The 20226-nt window shown below is 31.5% G+C and overlaps 4 protein-coding genes across 4 annotated transcripts; all 4 read right to left on the reverse strand.

Annotated features, from left to right (window-relative positions):
* Positions 1 to 2860: 2860 nt before the first annotated feature.
* Positions 2861 to 3636, reverse strand: LOC149904667 (endocuticle structural glycoprotein SgAbd-8-like). Its single transcript, XM_090107139.1, has 2 exons — positions 3561 to 3636; positions 2861 to 3388 (listed from the first exon to the last, which is right to left on the reverse strand). Exons 1-2 carry the CDS (start codon positions 3570 to 3572, stop codon positions 3017 to 3019), a joined length of 384 nt encoding a protein of 127 aa, XP_089963265.1. The 5' UTR covers positions 3573 to 3636; the 3' UTR covers positions 2861 to 3016.
* Positions 3637 to 7516: 3880 nt separating this feature from the next.
* LOC149904668 (endocuticle structural glycoprotein ABD-4-like) lies at positions 7517 to 10260 on the reverse strand. The gene is made up of 4 exons (XM_090106985.1): positions 10198 to 10260; positions 9233 to 9387; positions 8248 to 8368; positions 7517 to 7734 (listed from the first exon to the last, which is right to left on the reverse strand). The coding sequence occupies exons 1-4, from the start codon at positions 10207 to 10209 to the stop codon at positions 7576 to 7578; spliced, it is 447 nt and encodes a 148-aa protein (XP_089963111.1). The 5' UTR covers positions 10210 to 10260; the 3' UTR covers positions 7517 to 7575.
* A 1425-nt stretch (positions 10261 to 11685) lies between these two features.
* On the reverse strand, positions 11686 to 13943 carry LOC149904669 (uncharacterized). Its single transcript, XM_090106984.1, has 5 exons — positions 13894 to 13943; positions 13245 to 13504; positions 13046 to 13136; positions 12815 to 12890; positions 11686 to 11996 (listed from the first exon to the last, which is right to left on the reverse strand). The coding sequence occupies exons 2-5, from the start codon at positions 13502 to 13504 to the stop codon at positions 11764 to 11766; spliced, it is 660 nt and encodes a 219-aa protein (XP_089963110.1). The 5' UTR covers positions 13894 to 13943; the 3' UTR covers positions 11686 to 11763.
* A 4961-nt stretch (positions 13944 to 18904) lies between these two features.
* On the reverse strand, positions 18905 to 20018 carry LOC149904670 (larval cuticle protein 1-like). The gene is made up of 3 exons (XM_090107170.1): positions 19912 to 20018; positions 19701 to 19825; positions 18905 to 19297 (listed from the first exon to the last, which is right to left on the reverse strand). The coding sequence occupies exons 1-3, from the start codon at positions 19918 to 19920 to the stop codon at positions 19081 to 19083; spliced, it is 351 nt and encodes a 116-aa protein (XP_089963296.1). The 5' UTR covers positions 19921 to 20018; the 3' UTR covers positions 18905 to 19080.
* Positions 20019 to 20226: the final 208 nt, after the last annotated feature.

The raw sequence follows: 20226 nt of genomic DNA on the forward strand, positions 1-20226 counted from the left end.
AAATAAACAGGCTTTTTATTTACAATGTTTTGATATAGGAATTAGGATAAATAACTATTAATTTTCTTATTCAAATAATTACCGAGAATCATTACACCTCTATCAAATAAAACTAACTATTAACTCTATAGCCTTACTAAAATTGTAGATAATAATCGTTATTCATAACGATTTTGTTCTTCATGCGTCATTAAAAAGGATTATTTTATGTACCGTTTTTATAAATCTGTGTATGCGTAATATTAGATATGTATGCGAAACTCTTTACTTCTATAAACTTCTACTCACTCATTATTTTAGACCAAAGTCTAAGGACGTTTTCTTCACAGTAATTTTTAGATACTCTACTGTATAAGTAAAATAAATTTTTCATTAATTTCCTAGAATTCATGGTCAAGAAAGCTTTATCTGAAGCATACCCTGTCTAAGTCATTGCAAAGTTAATTTAATGGTTCTCATCCTTGAAGCTATAAATTCACTACTAAGTAGGTATAATTTTGTGGGACCAGAATAACCGCAAACAAAACGCAAACGTAATATTATGTGGTTAATAGAATTGCTAATGCAAATGCAGTAATTGCACGCCTCATAAGCGAAGCGTTGAGGTGGGTACTACTGTCACTTCGCGCAAAACATCTGATATTTCAAACTTAAAATGTCTTTATGTATCATACATTGCACTTGTAAGATAATACATACACACACATATTAAGAAAAAACACTATTTTTTTATCGTTCATGATATTTTTGATGTCATTTTTGTTATTTAAACTAGTTAAAAAACAGTTTAAAAAAGTTCTGTCTTGGTCCGTGTGTCTGTATGTGCGGATCCTTTTTCTTGTTAACACGATAGCGACCGAAATACTTTACTAATCGAGTCTTTTTTTTTCTCTTACGCTTGAGTATGCTCAGGAATAGAACCCTTTCATTTTTCAGGGTCTGATTCGGTGTGGTTTAATTGTTATTAAATAAACAAAAATAATAATTAATAAATATTTATTAAAAAAAAATTATGAGGCGTGCACTTTTGGATTTTCCAAATTATTTTTGTATATTTTGAGTACGAAAATTGAGATTTCTTGACAATAATAGGATGCAAAAAAATGAATTCGCTATTAGGTATGACGTAAAATGTGAATAAAAAACAAAACGAGATTCAGAAATTATGCCACATTCTTTTGAAAGCTTGTATCTCGATTCTCGACACGGATCTATAAACGCTTATTAATTACCAATTGACTGGATATTAATTCAAAACTAGGTATATTATCGTGTCATAATAATTTTATTAATCAATTCGGAACATTCCGCTATTGATGTTTACTTACAGTATATTTTATAGACTGACCTGCAAACTGAATATTGCTTTAAAACGCAATCCATTTCTAGTTAAAAAAACTTGTTTAAATATTGTTCAAATATGTGATAAGTATTTAAAATGTTTTATTTTCAAATACAATAATATGAAACCGAGCTTGTATAAATCTATTTAGTAATCAGTTCAGAAGTCATACTATGTATTATGGAATACATGGTTAAATCGAAAGTTTAAAGTTATTGAGAGCGTAAGCTTTTCGCCCAATTATTCGTTGTTTTTATAATGCATCTGCTTTCTACTGCATCTATGGATGTGCAATGAGTGCAATTACGAAATACTTTTACAATTGTGATAACATAGTGTAAACCAAGTGTGAACTGTCTTCTGAATGTAGCTACAAGATCACTAATTCCTATACAGGGTGTAATCGTTAAGTGTGCACAGGTGATTTTTCCATAACTATAACAGATAACAAAAAACTTTAAACTGATATCGAAAGTATACTTAACCTAATGAGTAAAATGGCCGTAATAAATTTTTAAAAATAAAACGGGAAATATCAAAAAAAATATCTTAAAACCCTCCCATACATTTAGTATGAGATAAGAATATCCCATGTACATTTAATATGAAAGATTTTAGCTTTCTCTTTCTTTTTTTGGTTTTCTGCTTTAATTACTTCGCAAATTTGAAGGGAAGTTCATTTAGAAACTTTAAATAGAGCTCTTCATGTACAATGAGAACGTCATTTCGAAAATCTGCTATGAATACAAAATGTATGGGAAATGAAATGTATGGGAGCGTTTAATGTAACATTTTTGGATAATTCTCGTTTTATTTTTTAAAATTTATTATAGCCATTTTACTCATTAGGTTAAGTACTTTCGATATCAGTTTAAAGTTTTTTGATATCTGCAATAGTTACGGAATAATTGCTTGTGCACACTTAACGATTACACCCTGTATATCTAATCTGCATTCCGCTTAACTGCTACCACATAATATAAAAAAGTTTACTTATTAAAATTTGCCAAAAAAAAATGAAGTCGAGATTTTCGCAGTCTTCTAATTTAATCAAATATTTATCGTGGGTGCTATGATGACATTGATCACAAGTTTTTATAACAATTTTGAAAATCGTGCTTCATACATAACTTTTTCTTTTAAAAAATAGTAATCGTCTAGTCACGATTTCTTATTACTTTATTGCACAAGGATGACGGAGAATAAGCGGAAAATGTACACATAAAATGAATCTCATCAAAATGAAGTGTGTCAGTTACTATAAAAATTATGCAGGATTTTATTATCAAAGAGAATAATCATGTGCAGTAAATGCATATTTATATTTTAAATTACCTTTTTTCTTTTAGCCTTTTAACCTACGAATACATTTTATAAGAAGCTTTTAGCTTTAGATGCATCTTTTAGTGGCAAGCATGAAATTAAACTTATTGTCACTTGTATAAAGAACTGAAGTACATATTATATTATATTTAAGAAGTGAATATAATAACAATTTAGGCAAAATAATAAGGCAAATTATCATAAAACGGTTTATTTCAACTACAAAAATAAAAAATATTTAAATTACTAACTGTATGTTCCTCTATGTGGTAAACGCTAATCCATTATTAAATGTCTAGTAGAGCGTTTGGAAACTATGTAATGTATTAATAATTATTAAGTGTTACATTTTTATGAGCTTTCTGTTTGAGGTGGGGCAGTGGCGAGGTATGCAAGTGCCCTCTGGATAGCTTCAGGTACAGGGGGAGCTGTGGGGAGGTGATCACCCTGGGGATGGTAACCGTTCTCGTCAGCGGTGTAGGTCAACTGAATGTTTCCATTTTCACCAGGGTACTGGAATTGGCCTTGCACTTCTAAAGCTTCTACATCACCGACCTTCTTCAAATCACCTTTTTGGTCAGCGCTGATTCCATTACCGGTTTCGAAGGAGTACTGGTAAGATCCGTCGCCATTTACTTGACTATCTTGACGCAAAATTGGAATGGGTTCGGTAGGGGCCTGGGGAGCGGCGATCGCAACACCGACGAACAAAGCGAAAAGTACCTGAAAAACGACATACATATTAACACTTTTCCATTGCACTTAATTCACTGTTGATTTAACTTTCGATTCCAAAACACTTTTTTATTTCGCACAATTTTATTTAATAATGAATCTTTTCACTGCTAATCACACATGTTAAGCTTAAAACGAACCGCCACAAATGAACACTTACAACAGACTTCATTGTCGGTATGACTGGTTATCGTAATGTGATTTAAGGTTGAACAATGTATCGACTGATGCTGTCATGTCCTGATAATTTGAGTATTTATAGAGCCCCATTTGTCCACCTCCCAGCATTCCTAATTTCGTAATTCATTGCGATGTCGCAAAATCTATGAAATAAGTAAACAGTAGATGCATTACCTCGAATCGAATATGTCAACGCGGTGGCGCTACGTAACGGTTGTCAACAAAGCTAACGGCTTTTCCATTTGTTCAGTATTGACCTTAACGCAAGCACTAATGTTTACATGAAAGACATAATGCAGTTTCGCAGCACACGCTAAACACATAATCCATTATAGTGATTTTGATCTAGGCATACACATTATCACGTCATTTTGCTATGTAATAGTTGGCTGTAAAAAAGTCTTGACATAGATGTTAAGTTTAATAAGCTCAAGATCATAAACCTGAGAGATGCATGACGAAGCTACGCCTAAAAACCATTAAAGTATATAACATTTTTTAATTAATTATGTGAACTTTAAGATACGTGAATAATAATCTATTTAATCGTAAAAACCACAAGGATAATAATTTTAAATGTTTCTTTTTTAAACTGCTGTAAAGCTATTCCGGACTTATATAAAAATTAATTGACTAACAGTAGAATTAATATTAAAGAAATTTACTCTAAATAACTCGGAATAACGGAAATATAGAATTAATTAGGAAAGCCTGGAAAGATTATATATATATATATCTATATATATATATATTATTTGGCAGTGGAATGTTTTATTTTTTCCTGAAAACAACTGTTTTTACTTTTACAAAACATAACTAAGGACAATGTCGACATTTTAGACTAGGAAATCCGCTACTAAGGAAATCCGGTCATCCTTTTGGGAGCTACGATACCACAGGCAGCAAGCACACACGTCGGTGCTCTAGATACTTTTATATCTATGGGTAATGAAATAAATACCGTCCTCTCTATGTTAAAGATACTTTATATTATAGTGTAGTAGTATAAATAGGAGTAAAATGAATTTGCAATTTATAAAGTTATGCAATTACAAATAAAGGCGTGATTTAGAATATTGTCTGCATAGAGAGATTACGAAATTAAATATAAAGATACAATAGCAAGATCCAATCGCATATGTATCGATGAATGCGCTATTATGTAATATATAATATTCAATCTTATGAATAGATATTCTAACAACAAAAGATTTCATAAATGTTATGTAAAAATCTGTAGGCTGTTTTAGTTTAGAGATTGTCTTCGGGCTATTTTCGTTACGATACCATTTATCTTTAGGAAGTGGACTATGATTTATGACCATGGTAATATTTAAACTGGAGACCGAATCTCGTTTCAATTTTATGGGCTATGCTTTTTAAATCAAAATGTAAACAATGGAACAATCATTCCGTGTGAAACTTCATTCATTATTATAGCCTTCACTTTATAAGAGATTTTCATTAATATATATTTCACTAATATCTCCCATATGTTGCCTCTTCAACTCCTCTTTCATTGCTATTCTGTTTCAATTCAGCCATTCTGTGGTAATATCTAGATCAATAATAATAAACGCTTCTGGAAAAGTAGTAATTCTGAAACAAATAAAATGCCTAAATTATAAATATGTACATGAAATTTAAAATCTCTTTTTATATCTTATTATACATATTATTATGATGATATAAATAATCTACGAATAATCAAGGTCAAGCCAATTGCTAAGCATGCAGGCGTAACCTATCACATAAGATGAAATTTGAACATAATATACTTAGCAGTATGAATCTAATATTTATTCTGCCATAGTGCACCCAGATGATCTCGCATATCCGCAATTCAAACCGTATCATTATTCTTCTCAGTTATATGATCATGTCGAGCGATAACTGATAACCATCTAGACATTCGTATTATTTATTTCCGCTGCGATACAGCAATGGTAGAAAATTAATTTTAACTACGTGGATTTTTTTTAAATAAATATCTCCTATCTTTTATATTGAATTTCCTTTTTTTCTACACTTTTTCATATTACAAAGAGGAAAGAATTAGTTTGTTTGTCTGTTTATATTGAATAGGCTCCAGAAGTACTGAACTTATTACTATTTTCACTAATAGAAGGCTACGTTATTGGGAAGTAACAGATTAAGCTATATTTTATTTCCTAACCTGGATCAGCTCGTGCGGAACGGGGACGAGCCGCCAATATTATAAAATATGTATAGCAGATATTATAAAAGTAAAATTAAAATGTATTATTTTTTATGTTCGATTAAAACTTGTGAAATTTATTTAAATTTTTAATCATTCTGAAAAAGGCATTTAGAATAATTATATTCAGCCACTGAACCCTAATAAATTCACTAGCATGTGCTAAACGTTGCTGTTTACTTTTTGTATGCGCTTTCATGCAAAGTTTCGCAAAACCATATTTTGCAGTCTGTCCAATAAATCTTATACTAATAACGTGTGAATGAAATGCTTCACCGCTAATTTAGCATATTTTAAAAATGTATTCGGTTTTATTTTTATCTGCAGCACGCCATATCAATAATAATTAATTTCATTTTTGTGCAAACAGAGCTATGAAACAATTAAAGGTCACTAAATGTAAAACAAATCAAAACGTATTCTTTCATCAGACCGCGACCGGTATAATATCATGCTCTATACTCATTTATAGACCAACATGACGAAGATAAAACTGAAAACTCATTTTTAACGGTGGCCTGTCAAAATGACAATTCACTAGAATCTATGTTATTATATAATAGAACTCCTTCACAAGGATATAGTGAAAGTAAATCTGTAAAAAGGTAAGCAGCGGTTCCGGTGTAGTAGATACCATAATTATCATTTACCATTTACATTATTGCTTAATAACTATTCTTCATTTGATTTAATCACATGCCTTTACTGATTAAATGCCGCTTGGGAGAACCGGCGGTGAATTATTATTATTATCTTTCATGTTGCATAAATGAATTGGCCCAAACGCATCGGCTATTTAAAAATTAATCATTTTCCATGAATCATTGTATATGAAGATGTAATTTGTAGATATGTGAAGTTTATGGCAATGTGATGGTCTGGCGACCTTGACACGCGGGCGGGGAAAGTGAACCGACTGGTTACTTATTGAGTAACCCGGGTCGGCTCTTGACGAACTTAGACTTACAGATTCATCTACCTCCGCGTCATGTGACTTTTCTTTTTATTGTTACTTTAAGGAAATAAAAGTCAAATATTATTCAGACTAACTCGAAATAAATGTAATTATGCAGATTAGCTGTACCTTCTCTTAATAAGTTAGGCTTAGATGACATTCTTATCATCTATATGTTTATTGTCTCGCACTTTGTGATCTAGGTATATTCTTGTCATAGACAAGCTAATGAGCAGTGGTAACTGTGGTCCCCGTTAATATCAATCATAAATTTTGCTGATTAATTTATTTAACGACGTTAATTACACCGTAAATATTTTCTGAAATAACACCCTAATCTAAATTGATACCGAATTATCTTTTTGAGCAATTAAATTCAATTATATAGATTTCTTGGAACTTTTTGTCTTAATGGCGAATAATCATCTGTTGTCCACCGATCTATGTGGATACCTACCACATCTAAAGATGTGGTATGTTTCCGTTTACTGAGTATTAGTTAGCTAATAGCTATACGATAAACTACTTTTGATCGGGAATCGGGACTTTTGTCAAAGTTTCAGATGTCAGTTTGTACAGGTTTTTCTAAAGCAAATGAGCATATATAAGTAAATAAAACATGTATTGTACAATATAGTCATATTTAATTATTATTTTACATAGAAAATACATTACAGATCAATAAATATGTAAATTAATATTAATTATAGAATTAACATTTTAACAACTACAGAAGTACATATAAAAATCTTATTTTGTAGAATACTAGCCTCGTTCACGGGTAGGTACTTTATTATTATTATAGTCAAAATAGCAAAGGTTTTAAACTCTTATCCGATTGAGTTCTGCCGCCGGCGTAGGTGCAGTAGCGAGATAATCCAAAGACTTTTGAATATCTGCAGGGATTGGAGGTGATGTAGGTAAATGAGCACCACGAGGTTGGAATCCATTTTCATCAGCTACATATTGCAGTTGTATTATCTGGGAAATTACAATTGTAATTAATTAGAAAATCTCTTTCAGGGTTCTGCTTCTGTTGTCATAGAGGTATATTAAATTTTAGATCAAATAAACAAAATATGTTATCCTCGCTCTTTATCTGTTGTTAACTTTACACATCTTATACGTACTTAAAATAATAAACTTATTCGACATATTAAGATAAAACACTTAAAGCGTACGCTACAATTCGTACTGAGAAGGTCTACTAGCGGAGCAAAAAAATGCGCCTAACAATAATTTGTATTCATGTAGACAAATAGAATATTTCACTATTCTTATATCAGGCGTCTAAAGAATAATCAGCGCACATTTAAAGAAAATATTACACAGGTGCATTTTATACATTTTATAGTATGATTTTTGTGACTGGAGATAGGAGTATACAGAGAGAAGTAAACCTAATTTACTCGCTACCTTTGGAAGCTTTTGGAAGATATTACATTTTATACTTTTTCTTTAATTTCAATATTAATTAATAATAAATATATTTACTTGTCCATCAGGCGCGGTATACTGGTACTGGCCTTGGGCAGACAAGGACTCTTGCTCGGGAATACCCTGGTTCTTTATTGAACCCGCTTCCTCAGCTGCAATGCCATTACCCGTTTCGTAACTGAAAATTAAGTATTGACACACAATGTAGCTATTAATTACAAACAAGTTTTATCGAAAGAATCGACTGCACAATATGAAATTTAATAATACATGTCTTTCAAAATAAACGACCAAAAAAATAAAGTTATAAGGTAAGGTATAGAGTGAAGACGTAGAAATTACAATACCACGTTCGTAACATTTTTGTTCTAAATGAAGACTATGAATCTTATTTTAAACTCATAATAATATGTTTCTACATATATTTCAAGTCTTTAGAATTTTATAAAAACTTCATTTAGTAGAAAATTAATTTAAATCTTTGATTGAAAATATGATACGAATGTATGCAATAAAATTGTTAAAAATTCTTTTGAAAAGATGTTATAGCACTGAACTTTAATCATACGAAGTTAAGCTACCTACTTCTTCATGACAAAAAATTTAAACAAGTTATACAATATTTTAGATAATATTTAAAGATAAACTAAACCTCATCATCGTTTAAATATATGTAGTAACAAGAACTGAAAATTACTAGGTGTGGTCGAAGGTCTCGTAGGCGTAAAGTTGTTACTTATTTCTTCAACGATTTAAATTTAAAAGCTATCATCAAATTGCATAACAAAACACTGATACTATTAAAATTCAAAAGAATGTTTATTATTTTTTTACCAAACTTGTAAGGATGAATATACGCGCACGAAAGCTTTCACATCGTAGTCACGTACTGAAAGCTCTCGTGCGCTCAGTTTTCGAATTTTAAATGTAAAAATGTATACTTACTCTAAACAAATAGTTATGAAGACTTGATACTAACAAACATTTTTACTACTTTAAAATCCCTATGTAAACTTAACCGGTCCTGCTGGAAATAACTTACTTCCATCTATAAGATCCATCGGGATTAATTACTTGTTCCTGTCGTACAATCGGTATCGTTTCTGTTGTATAGGCTTGTTGTTGTTGCTGAGTATAGTAGGGTTGGAAATTGTTGACGTCAGCAGCTACCAGGCATATCCCCAACGTTAAAATTAACTAAAATAAAATAATCTCATGATTATTTTGTTTAGTAACAAAAATTAATGTTATGAGATGAGAATCAATAATTAATTAATTAAGTAGTGTTATTTTTATTAAATTATACAACAATGTATAATTTAATAAAAATAACACATATAATTAGAAAACTTAACTGCAAAGTTTGCAATATTACAACTGGCGACAAAGAATAGATAACAGCAGCGTAAAGTGTAAATATTATTATAGTATTAATAATATTTACATAGTTCAAAGTTATGACAATATGGTATGTACATAGTATTCTATACATAATTGCCAAAATAATTCTGTTTGTCTGTCTTAGTATCTTTGCTATGTTTTTATAAGCATTCGTGGATCTTTCGAGAAGCTTTGGCTAATTTTTTTTAGAATTTAAAAAAAATAAACAATCACGCGGCGGGATTCGAACGGGAAAGAACGCAAAATTTAGGCGAAAGACTACGGTTCGAATTCTGCCTCGTGATCAATTTTTTTCTATTCTTCAAAAATTATGGAACTTTGGCTAGTTGGGTTCCTCGTATAAAAAATGGGGCTAAAGTACGCGAATCAAAGTTTATATTCAATATTTAACTCCAAATAAAAACACATTACAAGCTCTGGACTGAATAGATTCTCCGATCTTTCCAAGATATTATGATAAGATTGTTCTACGAGGAAAGAAATGTTATAGGTTTATCAGTAGTAAAAAAAATCAAGAATAGTAATCAATTCATAACATAAAAGTAGGCATTGAAATTCTATAACTACGCTCTATCCAAGAAGGAGATATCATGTAGGTATACTCACAAAAGATTTCATGGCGATTTTTATGATATCCGTTTACTATGGTTGAATGCTCACAAAATGCAGGAAGGAGAATGATGCACAGCAGATTAACCCTCGTATTTATATGAAACTTTTGTAGCAATTACAGTCTGCCACGTATGCAAAATTCATATTTTACGGTCGGCTGTTGACAAAGACTGGATACCGAGGGGCGTCCCTTATCGAGATTCTACATGCAGCATGTCACTTGAATATGAAACCAGTCTCTGTATGATTGACATTGAAATTTCAATCTTATTTTTACATAATGTAAGTTTCATAGATGCAGTCGACACATCATAAAAAATAAAGACAATAGCGTGTAGCAGGAAAACAGAAAGTGAAAATTTAATGTATGTTTCGTTTTTAATATTCTATACGAAATTCTAGATGTGACCATAAACATTTGTTAAGATAAATGGACAGAAACACCGCTGAAATAGAGCTTTTCTATATCCATTATGGATATTTCCTGCAAATGGATTGTATTGAAGAAGCTTATTAAGTTGCTTTATTATTTATTAAATATAAAATAATAATTAAGAATATGATTACCTACTAAGAGATTTTTAAGATGTTACTAATTAAGTAATTAGTTTCAAGCAACTGGAGTCATGAAACAAATCAATTATCACATTTTAAAAAAAAGCTTTGTGCTTTGCTACCGTGTTAAGCTTATGTTCCCATATAATAGGTACATAGCTATTATATATGATTATTGCTATGTTGACAATAAAGCGAAATTATGACTACAAAAAACCGCTTTATGGTGCATCACTGCAAACCAGTCGCAAGACAAGCGTGTGACATACTTCAACAAGGTTTTTTTAAAAGAAATATTTATTGATCTTGCCTCATCAAGCCTTCATACACGGTAATAAAATATTGATCTTGGACGTTTATTAGCCTGGGGTCAATTTTTATGAACTCATCTTGCTTCCCACTTGAGAATGTGTTCCTAACTGCGGTTGTTGTAATTATTTATTAATTGTATGGTAATTGATTAGATTCCATGATGAATTACGTCATAATATTAAATTTTCTAGCAACAATAGTTTTATCAAACTCGTAATGACTTCAGTATTTCAAAATGTTGTATTCTATTGTCAATAAAGAATTTTTATTTATTTATTTTAATGCTTGCAAAACAGCTTCTAAATCTATATATCTATATATATAAAACTCAAAGGTGACTGATATAGTGATCTATCAACGCACAGCCCAAACCACTGGACGTATCAGGCTGAAATTTGGCATGCAGGTAGATGTTAGGACGTAGGCATCCGCTAAGAAAGGATTTCCCGAAATTCTTTCGGGAACGGGGAAAAACGGGGATGCACGTACAAAGTCGTGGGCGGAAGCTAATATGTAATAAGATTTAATGCTATTATGATTAAATACAGGTAAAAACTGTTATATCGAGGGACTATTAAGCTAAATTTACAACAATTTAAATAAATAAATCATAAGTTTCATAAAAAGTCGTCTTTAATAAATCCATCTATTCCCATATAAAAAAACAACGTAAAGTTAATTGTTGGTTAAGAATTACAGAGCTTTTTTATATCCGTAGGCGATATTTCCTGCGTATGGATGGTATTGATTATATGTAGAATCATAAGGTCTTAGAGGATTATATTGATTGTTATAAGGATTACGATAGTTTATAGGATTATAGCCATTGTAGCGCGGATCGTAAAGGTTATTATTGTAGCCTGCTGGTAAAGCGGCGGGAGACGCTCTTCCGTCCGCAGGTATGTGCACACCGACTGGTCTGAATCCTGTAAACGAATAGTATTAGATAGTTACTTTCTATATGTAATAGATAGAAGATTTGGAGCAACTTAGAATATGATAAATGAATGATTGAACGCTTTAATTTATATAGAGAACAGATAAGAACAATAGATTTGCTCTATATTTGCTCTATCTATCTAATATATAAAATTCTCATGTCACAGTTTTCGTTGCCATACTCCTCCGAAACGGCTGGACCGATTCTCATGAAATTTTCTGTGCATATCGGGTAAGTCTGAGAATCGGCCAATATCTATTTTTCATATGTACCACGGGCGAAGCCGGGGTGGACTATCTAAAGTCTATGTTATTGTTATTGCGTAAAATTATTTCGGATCCTATATAAATCAGGAAGCTCCCTTTAGTAAGTTTTATTTTATCGAAAACTGTGATTTTCTGATTATATTCCCGGTGGATTAACATGAGAATCTCAATCAGATTTTTTATCTATATCCAACTAGCTTTCCACCCGCAGCTTCGCCCGCGCAGTCAAAGAAAAACTCGCATAGTTCCCGTTCCCGTGGGATTTCCGGGATAAAACCTATCCTATTTCCCGGGATAAAAAATAGCCTATGTCCTTTCTCGGGTATCAAAATATCTCTATACCAAATTTCATGCAAATTGGTTCAGTAGTTAAGACGTGATTGAGTAACAGACAGACAGACAGAGTTACTTTCGCATTTATAATATAAGTATGGATAGTTAAGTATTATTTAAATCGTTGTTTGTACAAAAGCAGACATGAACATTATAATACGTATTCTACTGTGCCATTAAATACAATAATTATATATTTTTTTACCATTTTCATCAGCAACGTAGCTCACTTGAATTGGTATACCTTCTGGTGAGGTATACGCGTAACTTCCTTCTACCACCTGAAATTTATTTAAGAATTTCTCACTAATCTCCTTTTAAAAGTTGCGGGTTTTTTAAATGCGGTAATTCTTAATATTGTAGACTATAATTTCAAATTTTAATCTACTTATTGCAATAATATATAAATAAAAATAATAAAAATTCGGAAGCATACCTGTGTTCCTTGAGGAGATCCATGATTATCAATGAAAGCGTCTTTCAAAAATCCTCTTTCTTGCGCTTGTTTTCCATCACCAGTAGCATAGCTGTCCATCAAAATATATTTGAGTCATTTTGAAAACATAATTTCTTCAAAAAAATACTCACATATATTATAAATTAAGTACCTTTTTTGGTGCAAAAATAATACAAACCTGTATGAATAACTTCCATCAATGGCTCGATTATTGGAGTAGCTCAAAATGGGAGCGGTTGCACTAGCTGGATTGTAATAGGGGCTTCTATAGCCATTGTATCCTGGGTATGCGTTATTCAAACCAGCGACATAAGGATTGACTCCTGGAGTGATTGCTCCAACACTAGGAATTGGAACAGGTGCAGTAGTGACTGCAGGGAGAGATTCACTTGCTACCACTTGATAGGATAACGCGCAAATGATTATCGTTCGAAACATCTAGAACAAGGAGACGTTCACTTGATCAGCACATTTTTTTTTTCATAAATTAGCACAAGAACCACTAATACTTAAGGAATTTTGTAACTTTAACAAGACCCAAACCAATATTATGGACCCTAAAACTTCTAATCGTATTCATATTCTTTTTGAATAATTAGGAATTTCCGTAGAAGATCCGACTAGAATGATAGATGAAGAGCATTAATTTAATTGCAATGCCAGTTTTAATTTGAATCACATTTACATCAAATTTTATACTAAATCAAATTAATTAGTGTAGGCGGAAAATCGTAATCCGCGTGGAATAATAACAATGTTTGAATTGAAACAATGCGTAACAATTTCTGAGATTATGAACTAGTGAATAATAATTACATTTAAATTACCTTTTTAAGATCGTTATTTGGAGCCGTCTGCTCTTGTTATGTTCACTTTGCTTCTGTTGCTGTGGGATCTGATATTCCATTTATATTAACAATGTTTCTTGAAGCTGATATTTTTTACTATAATATTACTCAAACGTGACGTTAACTCATATCCCTTTTACTAATCATTTACTATTATCCTCATTTAACTCCAATTTGCTGAACGTGGGTTAAGGTACATTTTACACCTGAAATTGGTTTAAGTGTTGCATGCAGAAATAAGACGATCATTATTATTGGAATAATTTTCCATGCTCCATATTAAGATACATTTATACTGCACCTAGAAGCAATCAGGTAAGTACGTTTTATTTCGTAACATATGAATGTAAGATAAGGCAATTTTCTGCAAATACTTATGACATACAGGGGGGGAAAACGTGAAAATGCTTTTGTTAAGTATTTTATTTTAACAAGAGTAATTATATTTTATAATATTTTTTTAATATTTAGTTTTATACAACAGCAGGTACGAATCCCGACTATTTCTATTCTTTAAAAATTTGTCATAATTTTGTATTTTCAAACAAAAGGAAGATGCGATCCCAATTTGCTCTCCATTTGGAAAAAGAGGAATCGCTTACAAGAACAAATTGTAAATGAATAAAATTATTGTAACCCTTGACCAATAATTTAATGTATTACCCACTCTATTTGTGCGTTCATAGCTCCAAAATCGATTCACCGACATGATAGTTTTTTTTTTTAGTTTTAATCTTAATATTTAAGTTAAATATTCCAGTTAAGATTTATGATTGTTGTTAAGTGACGTTTTCCAAACATATCCTAAATAGAGTTTTCTACTGACCAACTAATTTATGAAAGATCTCCTTGTTCTCGTAAACTTATTACGCAAGCATTTTAAATATTTTTTCTAATAAGAATAGCTTTTTACACATATTTGATAGAGCCATCATAAAACAAATGCAGATGTTATAATAATTATTCTAATCAAAGAAGGTCAAAACATTTGTTCTCATTCATTTCGGCACTTGAACATGATAGATAAAGATCTAAATGTCAATTTAATTACATAATTACATGAGGCTTCTCTTAATTTACTATACCTTGATTAATTTTTTAGTAAAAACTTTACATTGTTGTAATTGTCTTTTTAGTAACTTTTTGTCAGATTATAGTTTTGGTAACTTTTTGCGTAAGTTTGCTTGGGAGTAACATTTTTTATGTGCATATAAAAATAAGCCTTAGGTAACTTAGCCCTTCAATGCAACATGGGAACAAAGTTACTTATCTAAAAGAAACAATTTTATCCATCATTTGTAGGAAGAATTAAGGTATTCTGTATATGATAAATTCTGCGTTATTACTGCGGTAATTTTGATATTTTTAACCTTTTTTTACAATGATTATTATTAATAGGTTATGTTTTTCTTGCATAGGTATAATAATTTTAGAAATTGATTCAACATTTGAGAATTTTTTTCAAAAATCCCCTCGATGTAGAAAATGTAGGTCTGAGTAAAGTTTCATTTACAAAAAAATATAAAAAGTATGGCAGTCATTAATTTAGCAATGACTTCGAAGTCCCAATCTTTTATCTCTACTTACGCTATTATACATATTCAATCATACCGATAATAATTACAACAAAATTCCTTCACAGCATATTTTAGATATGGCATATGAGATATTTTTTTTTCAATGTGACAATATTTTCTAAGCTTTGCGAATAGTGTAATCACAAGCATCCATATTTAAAGTTACGAATTTAATAATTCTACTGCAGACAGAAACAGCGTCCTACTACTAAAAGCTCGCATGAAATAATATTTCAGTACATTCTTAAAAGCTTTTGCACATTTACGCAGTGTTGCTCGTCTTAAGTTGGAGGCGTTGTAAATTGCCTGAATAATTACATTTAAATATTTTAAAGAGCACTAAAAGAATTCTTATTATTTTTTATTATGACTTTTGCAAGGACGGGATTTTTTTAATATTTTATGACCCATTTAAGTACTCTAATCATAATATAGTGAGCGTGAGGTACCATATATTCAATATCCTTTAATTTATTTTGACGAGCTGTAAAATTAAAATATATAAAGGGCTAACATTTTTATATAATGGACTTAATTATACATATAATATTAAGAAACTTAGCGCTCATCGCCAGCCAGCAGGCATAGCCCTAGATTGGGATTTCAATTTCAATTATTAGCAATACTAGCTAATTAAATAATGAATTTAAATCAGTCAATCATAAAATAATCATTTTACTTGTAGATAATGAAAAAAATTCAATAAATTATACTATATAGCAACTAGGTACATAATAAAGATGGCAACATGGCAAAAAAAATCATCATAGCGGTTTGTATGTTTTAATTTTATTTAAAAACGTTTGCATAATATATAGAAGCCAAACATTTGTTAGGTACATAGCATATTTTACATTAAGTAGAGCAATCACAAGTAAAATGTCCCCCTAATGGTAAATGGTCACTATCGCCTATTATAACACTACACACGTATTGCTACTATGGTACTAATACCATAGTAGTAATACAAATACAAATCACTAATGATTTGTCAGTGTTTTATGAATTTAACTACAGGCTCTTTTCATGTAGGTCCCAATATCGTAATGTTCGGGAACACACAGTTTCAAAACTTCCGAAGGAAGTTAGATGTTCGCGTTCTTATACACATCCAGATGGATAGGTAGATAAAAACGTAATAAGTAACTAACTATGTATTAATTACATTCACTATATTAGCATGCAGGTTTCTAACTTGATATTAGACATATTTATTTAAATTCTACACTTCGTATGTTAATAAAACATGCTTCAATTACCTTCAAGAAGGAAAATACTAATTTAATATGGCGCCAGGCGCAGTTCTAAGCCGTCATCGATATCATTGTTTTTTTGTGCAATAAACTAGTTCTTTAGAGGACAAAATATAGGTACATAAAATAATACTTCGATTCTATTTATTTTTTATTTATTACTTAGATCCAATTTATTAAACACAACAAAACAAAAAACTTACATAGCATCTAAGCATTGCATGAACTTAATTAATAAGAGCTGATCTGAAGCTGAGAACTATACCTCATGCCCACAATGGGCGATGACACTTTTCCAAGTCCTGTAAAATGTACTTACTTACTTACTCCTCTGGCGCTGAAACCCCAAAGTGGGTCTTGGCCTCTGAGACGAGAACTCTCCATCTTCCCCGGTCCTGAGCGGTCTCTTGCCAATTATTATTGGCTCGTAGCACGCGCAGGTCCGCCTCTACTCGATCGCGCCAGCGATACCTAGGTCGTCCAACCGGCCGTCGGCCCAGGGGTCGCCCCAAGTATGCCCTCTTCAGTCCTCGTTCCTCACCCATTCTTTCTACATGACCGAGCCAACGGAGCCGTTGTGCTTTTATTTCTCCAAGTATATTTGGCTCGGCCATTAGTTTTTCTAGATCGGCATTTGTTCGGACTCTCCAGCTTCCATCCTCTCGTCTGGTGGGACCAAAGATCTTTAAATTGTATATATACCTAATTCCTCATGGGTATTTTTTTCCTTGTGCCAAAAAACATTTCATACTTTTTTAATAACACATTGAAGCACACAAATTCTACCTAAAAAATTAATGATTATTTATAATTACTATGTTGGTACTTAACATTGTTGATACTGTTCATTTAATAAATATAAAATTTAACATTTCATTGAAGAATACTATACCTAATAATCAATATCAAATAGGAAAGGTTCGTATCCACAACCTCAAACAATAAGTCGCATAAATTAATGTAATGTATTCATAATTCACATATATTTATTACTAAGCCAATAATATTCTTTACTCAATGTATTGACCTTTTACCTTTAAAATAAGGTGTTATTCTTTAACAAATAATATTTTAATAATGTTTGAGTAATTAATATCAGTTTGGACATCGCATCATAGCTTCGGTATTAGATAAATTACGTAACGATTAGTCAACTATTTTAAGTCAATACCTATATTGTAATCACCAGCTTAAATAAATTGTAAAGTTCTTTTAATAAATTACATTCACATTACTTACCATTCGTCCCGTAGCATAAATAATAAATTAAAAGTATTTTATGTGACTCTACTATAAGAAATACATAGTTATTGATTCTGAGGACTCACCTGTATAATAATAATTAATAATATATTATTTATGTTTGTTTTATCTGATTTAGAAACGAACTACTGCTGCTATAAACTCTTATATTAGCTAATTAGCACGAAAATAAAAGTTCGATTTAGGTACCCATAAATACAACATGACGTACAAGACTTGTATATTTTTGCCCTGCATAGTCAGAAGTCAGAACATGGGAAGTATTTATGATAAAATCAAAGATACTTAAAATGATTCTTGTATAGTTATTTATATAGAGGTGGATAAACGGATTAATAGATAATTGGATATCAATTAAAATTTTCTGTCAATATCTACTATGTATATGTATATAAAAATAAGTCTGGTTTTCCTTCCTGACGCTATAACTCCAGAACGCACGAACCGATTTCCACGGTTTTGCATTCGTTGGAAAGGTCTCGGGCTCTGTGAGGTTTATAGCAAAGAAAAGGTGTCTCTGGTGGCGAAACGAAGTTCGCCCGGTTTGCTAGTTTGTTATAAGTATGTATGAGCCTATAGAATAAGGTCTAGCTAGCGATAGAGCGGTTGGATTATTATTGTATAATTTTTCTAAATATAATAAGTGTAGGTCGTCAGTTATAATCAATTAATATATTTTTTTTTAATATGAGGTAGGTAATTTTTATCTGTATTGGTATTTGTATATTTATTGTTTTGTATTGGTTGTATTTATTTATTGCCGTGTGAGTGAGATGAAAAATTTTGTGTTATTGCCATTTTTGTATTTTTTCTATGGTCAATCAATATTTAATATGTATCTTGTTAACTTATAATATTAGATCAAGAGAATTACAAGCGGGAAATTAAACAAGTAAATAATTATACTTCAACGTGTATTTCTATACAAACGTATATCAACAGTAAAAATGTACAAAATATGGCAGTAGGCATCTTTAGTGAGCGACATTATATAGCGGATGCCTCGCTACATAAACTATGGCAGAACTGTACACTGTACAGCCTATATTACAGATCATTCAGTCGGAAAGCGTTTATCTCCTGGCGGCGGGAGACTTGGGGATGGAAGGTCCCTCGGCGTGGAAACCGGTTTCGTCAGCGTAGTAGGTGATGGTTTCAACCTTGCCTTCTTTGTCTACATAGGAGAATGATCCACGGACGACGACAACTTGGTGGGGCTTGTTTTCCTCATCAAGGGCTTCCTTCAGGTCTCCGATCTCTTCACGTTTGGATCCATCTTCAGACTCGTAACTGAAAATTAAAATATGTATAAGCGTTACCCTTATGTTTGTGTGTTTATAAGTGTTTATTACTCAATTTGTGGTGTCACTGTTTATATCCCCAGATTTAGTTTATGAATTTATGATGGACACCGTTTATTTAACAATCGAAGCTTCAAAGTTCAAACGTTATTTGTATGTTTGATCTCAACAGCAAGCTTAACTAACTCATGACAGTTAACGTTTATATTTATTAACTAATTATATATGGATACCTATTATCTGTTAATGTTATTGATATTATTTTATAATATCAATAACATTTTTCAGTGTTATCAATAAAACACAGGATATCTGAATCCCAATATTGAAACCGAATACAATAATAAGATTTACAGTTGAATATTTCTATCGCTTTCGATCAAACTATTCACCTGAAAGCGTATCCTCCCTCGGGTTGTTGATTGAAATCGGAACGGACGATCTTTACTGGCTCCTTCACTACCTCCGGGACGGGGCCGGCAGCGACGATGGCCACGAAGGCGAGGGCGACAATGAGCTGTGGATAGTTAAGATTTCAATTAATAATACTACAAATTTAGTTTTTGATTGAAAATTTTAAATATAGTGTAGAACACCACGTACCAGTTTCATTTTTAATTGATTTGTTATGGTAGCTTCCAAGTGAGCGACTGATGCCGAAACGCTCGGAGCTAATTCTTTTATACATTTCTCCCGGCTTCTTTATCTAACGTAATGTCAAATGGCAGCAAACATACGCCTTAGTCCGACTCCCCGGATGTGTTCACGTATGATCACAAGCATGTGCGTGTTTCTTAGTGTTGGTGTAGGTTCCTCGTTACTTACATATGTCACGCATTCACACAGTGATACGAAGGCTTTTATTCATGACTGTTTACTTTATAATTTGTCACCAAATTCGTAATATCTACTTGAACG

This window comes from Colias eurytheme, chromosome 11, assembly GCF_061535395.1.
Source record: "Colias eurytheme isolate Ceu_HAF_F1 chromosome 11, ilColEury1 Martin Lab GWU primary, whole genome shotgun sequence".
Taxonomy (NCBI): Eukaryota; Metazoa; Arthropoda; class Insecta; order Lepidoptera; family Pieridae; genus Colias; species Colias eurytheme.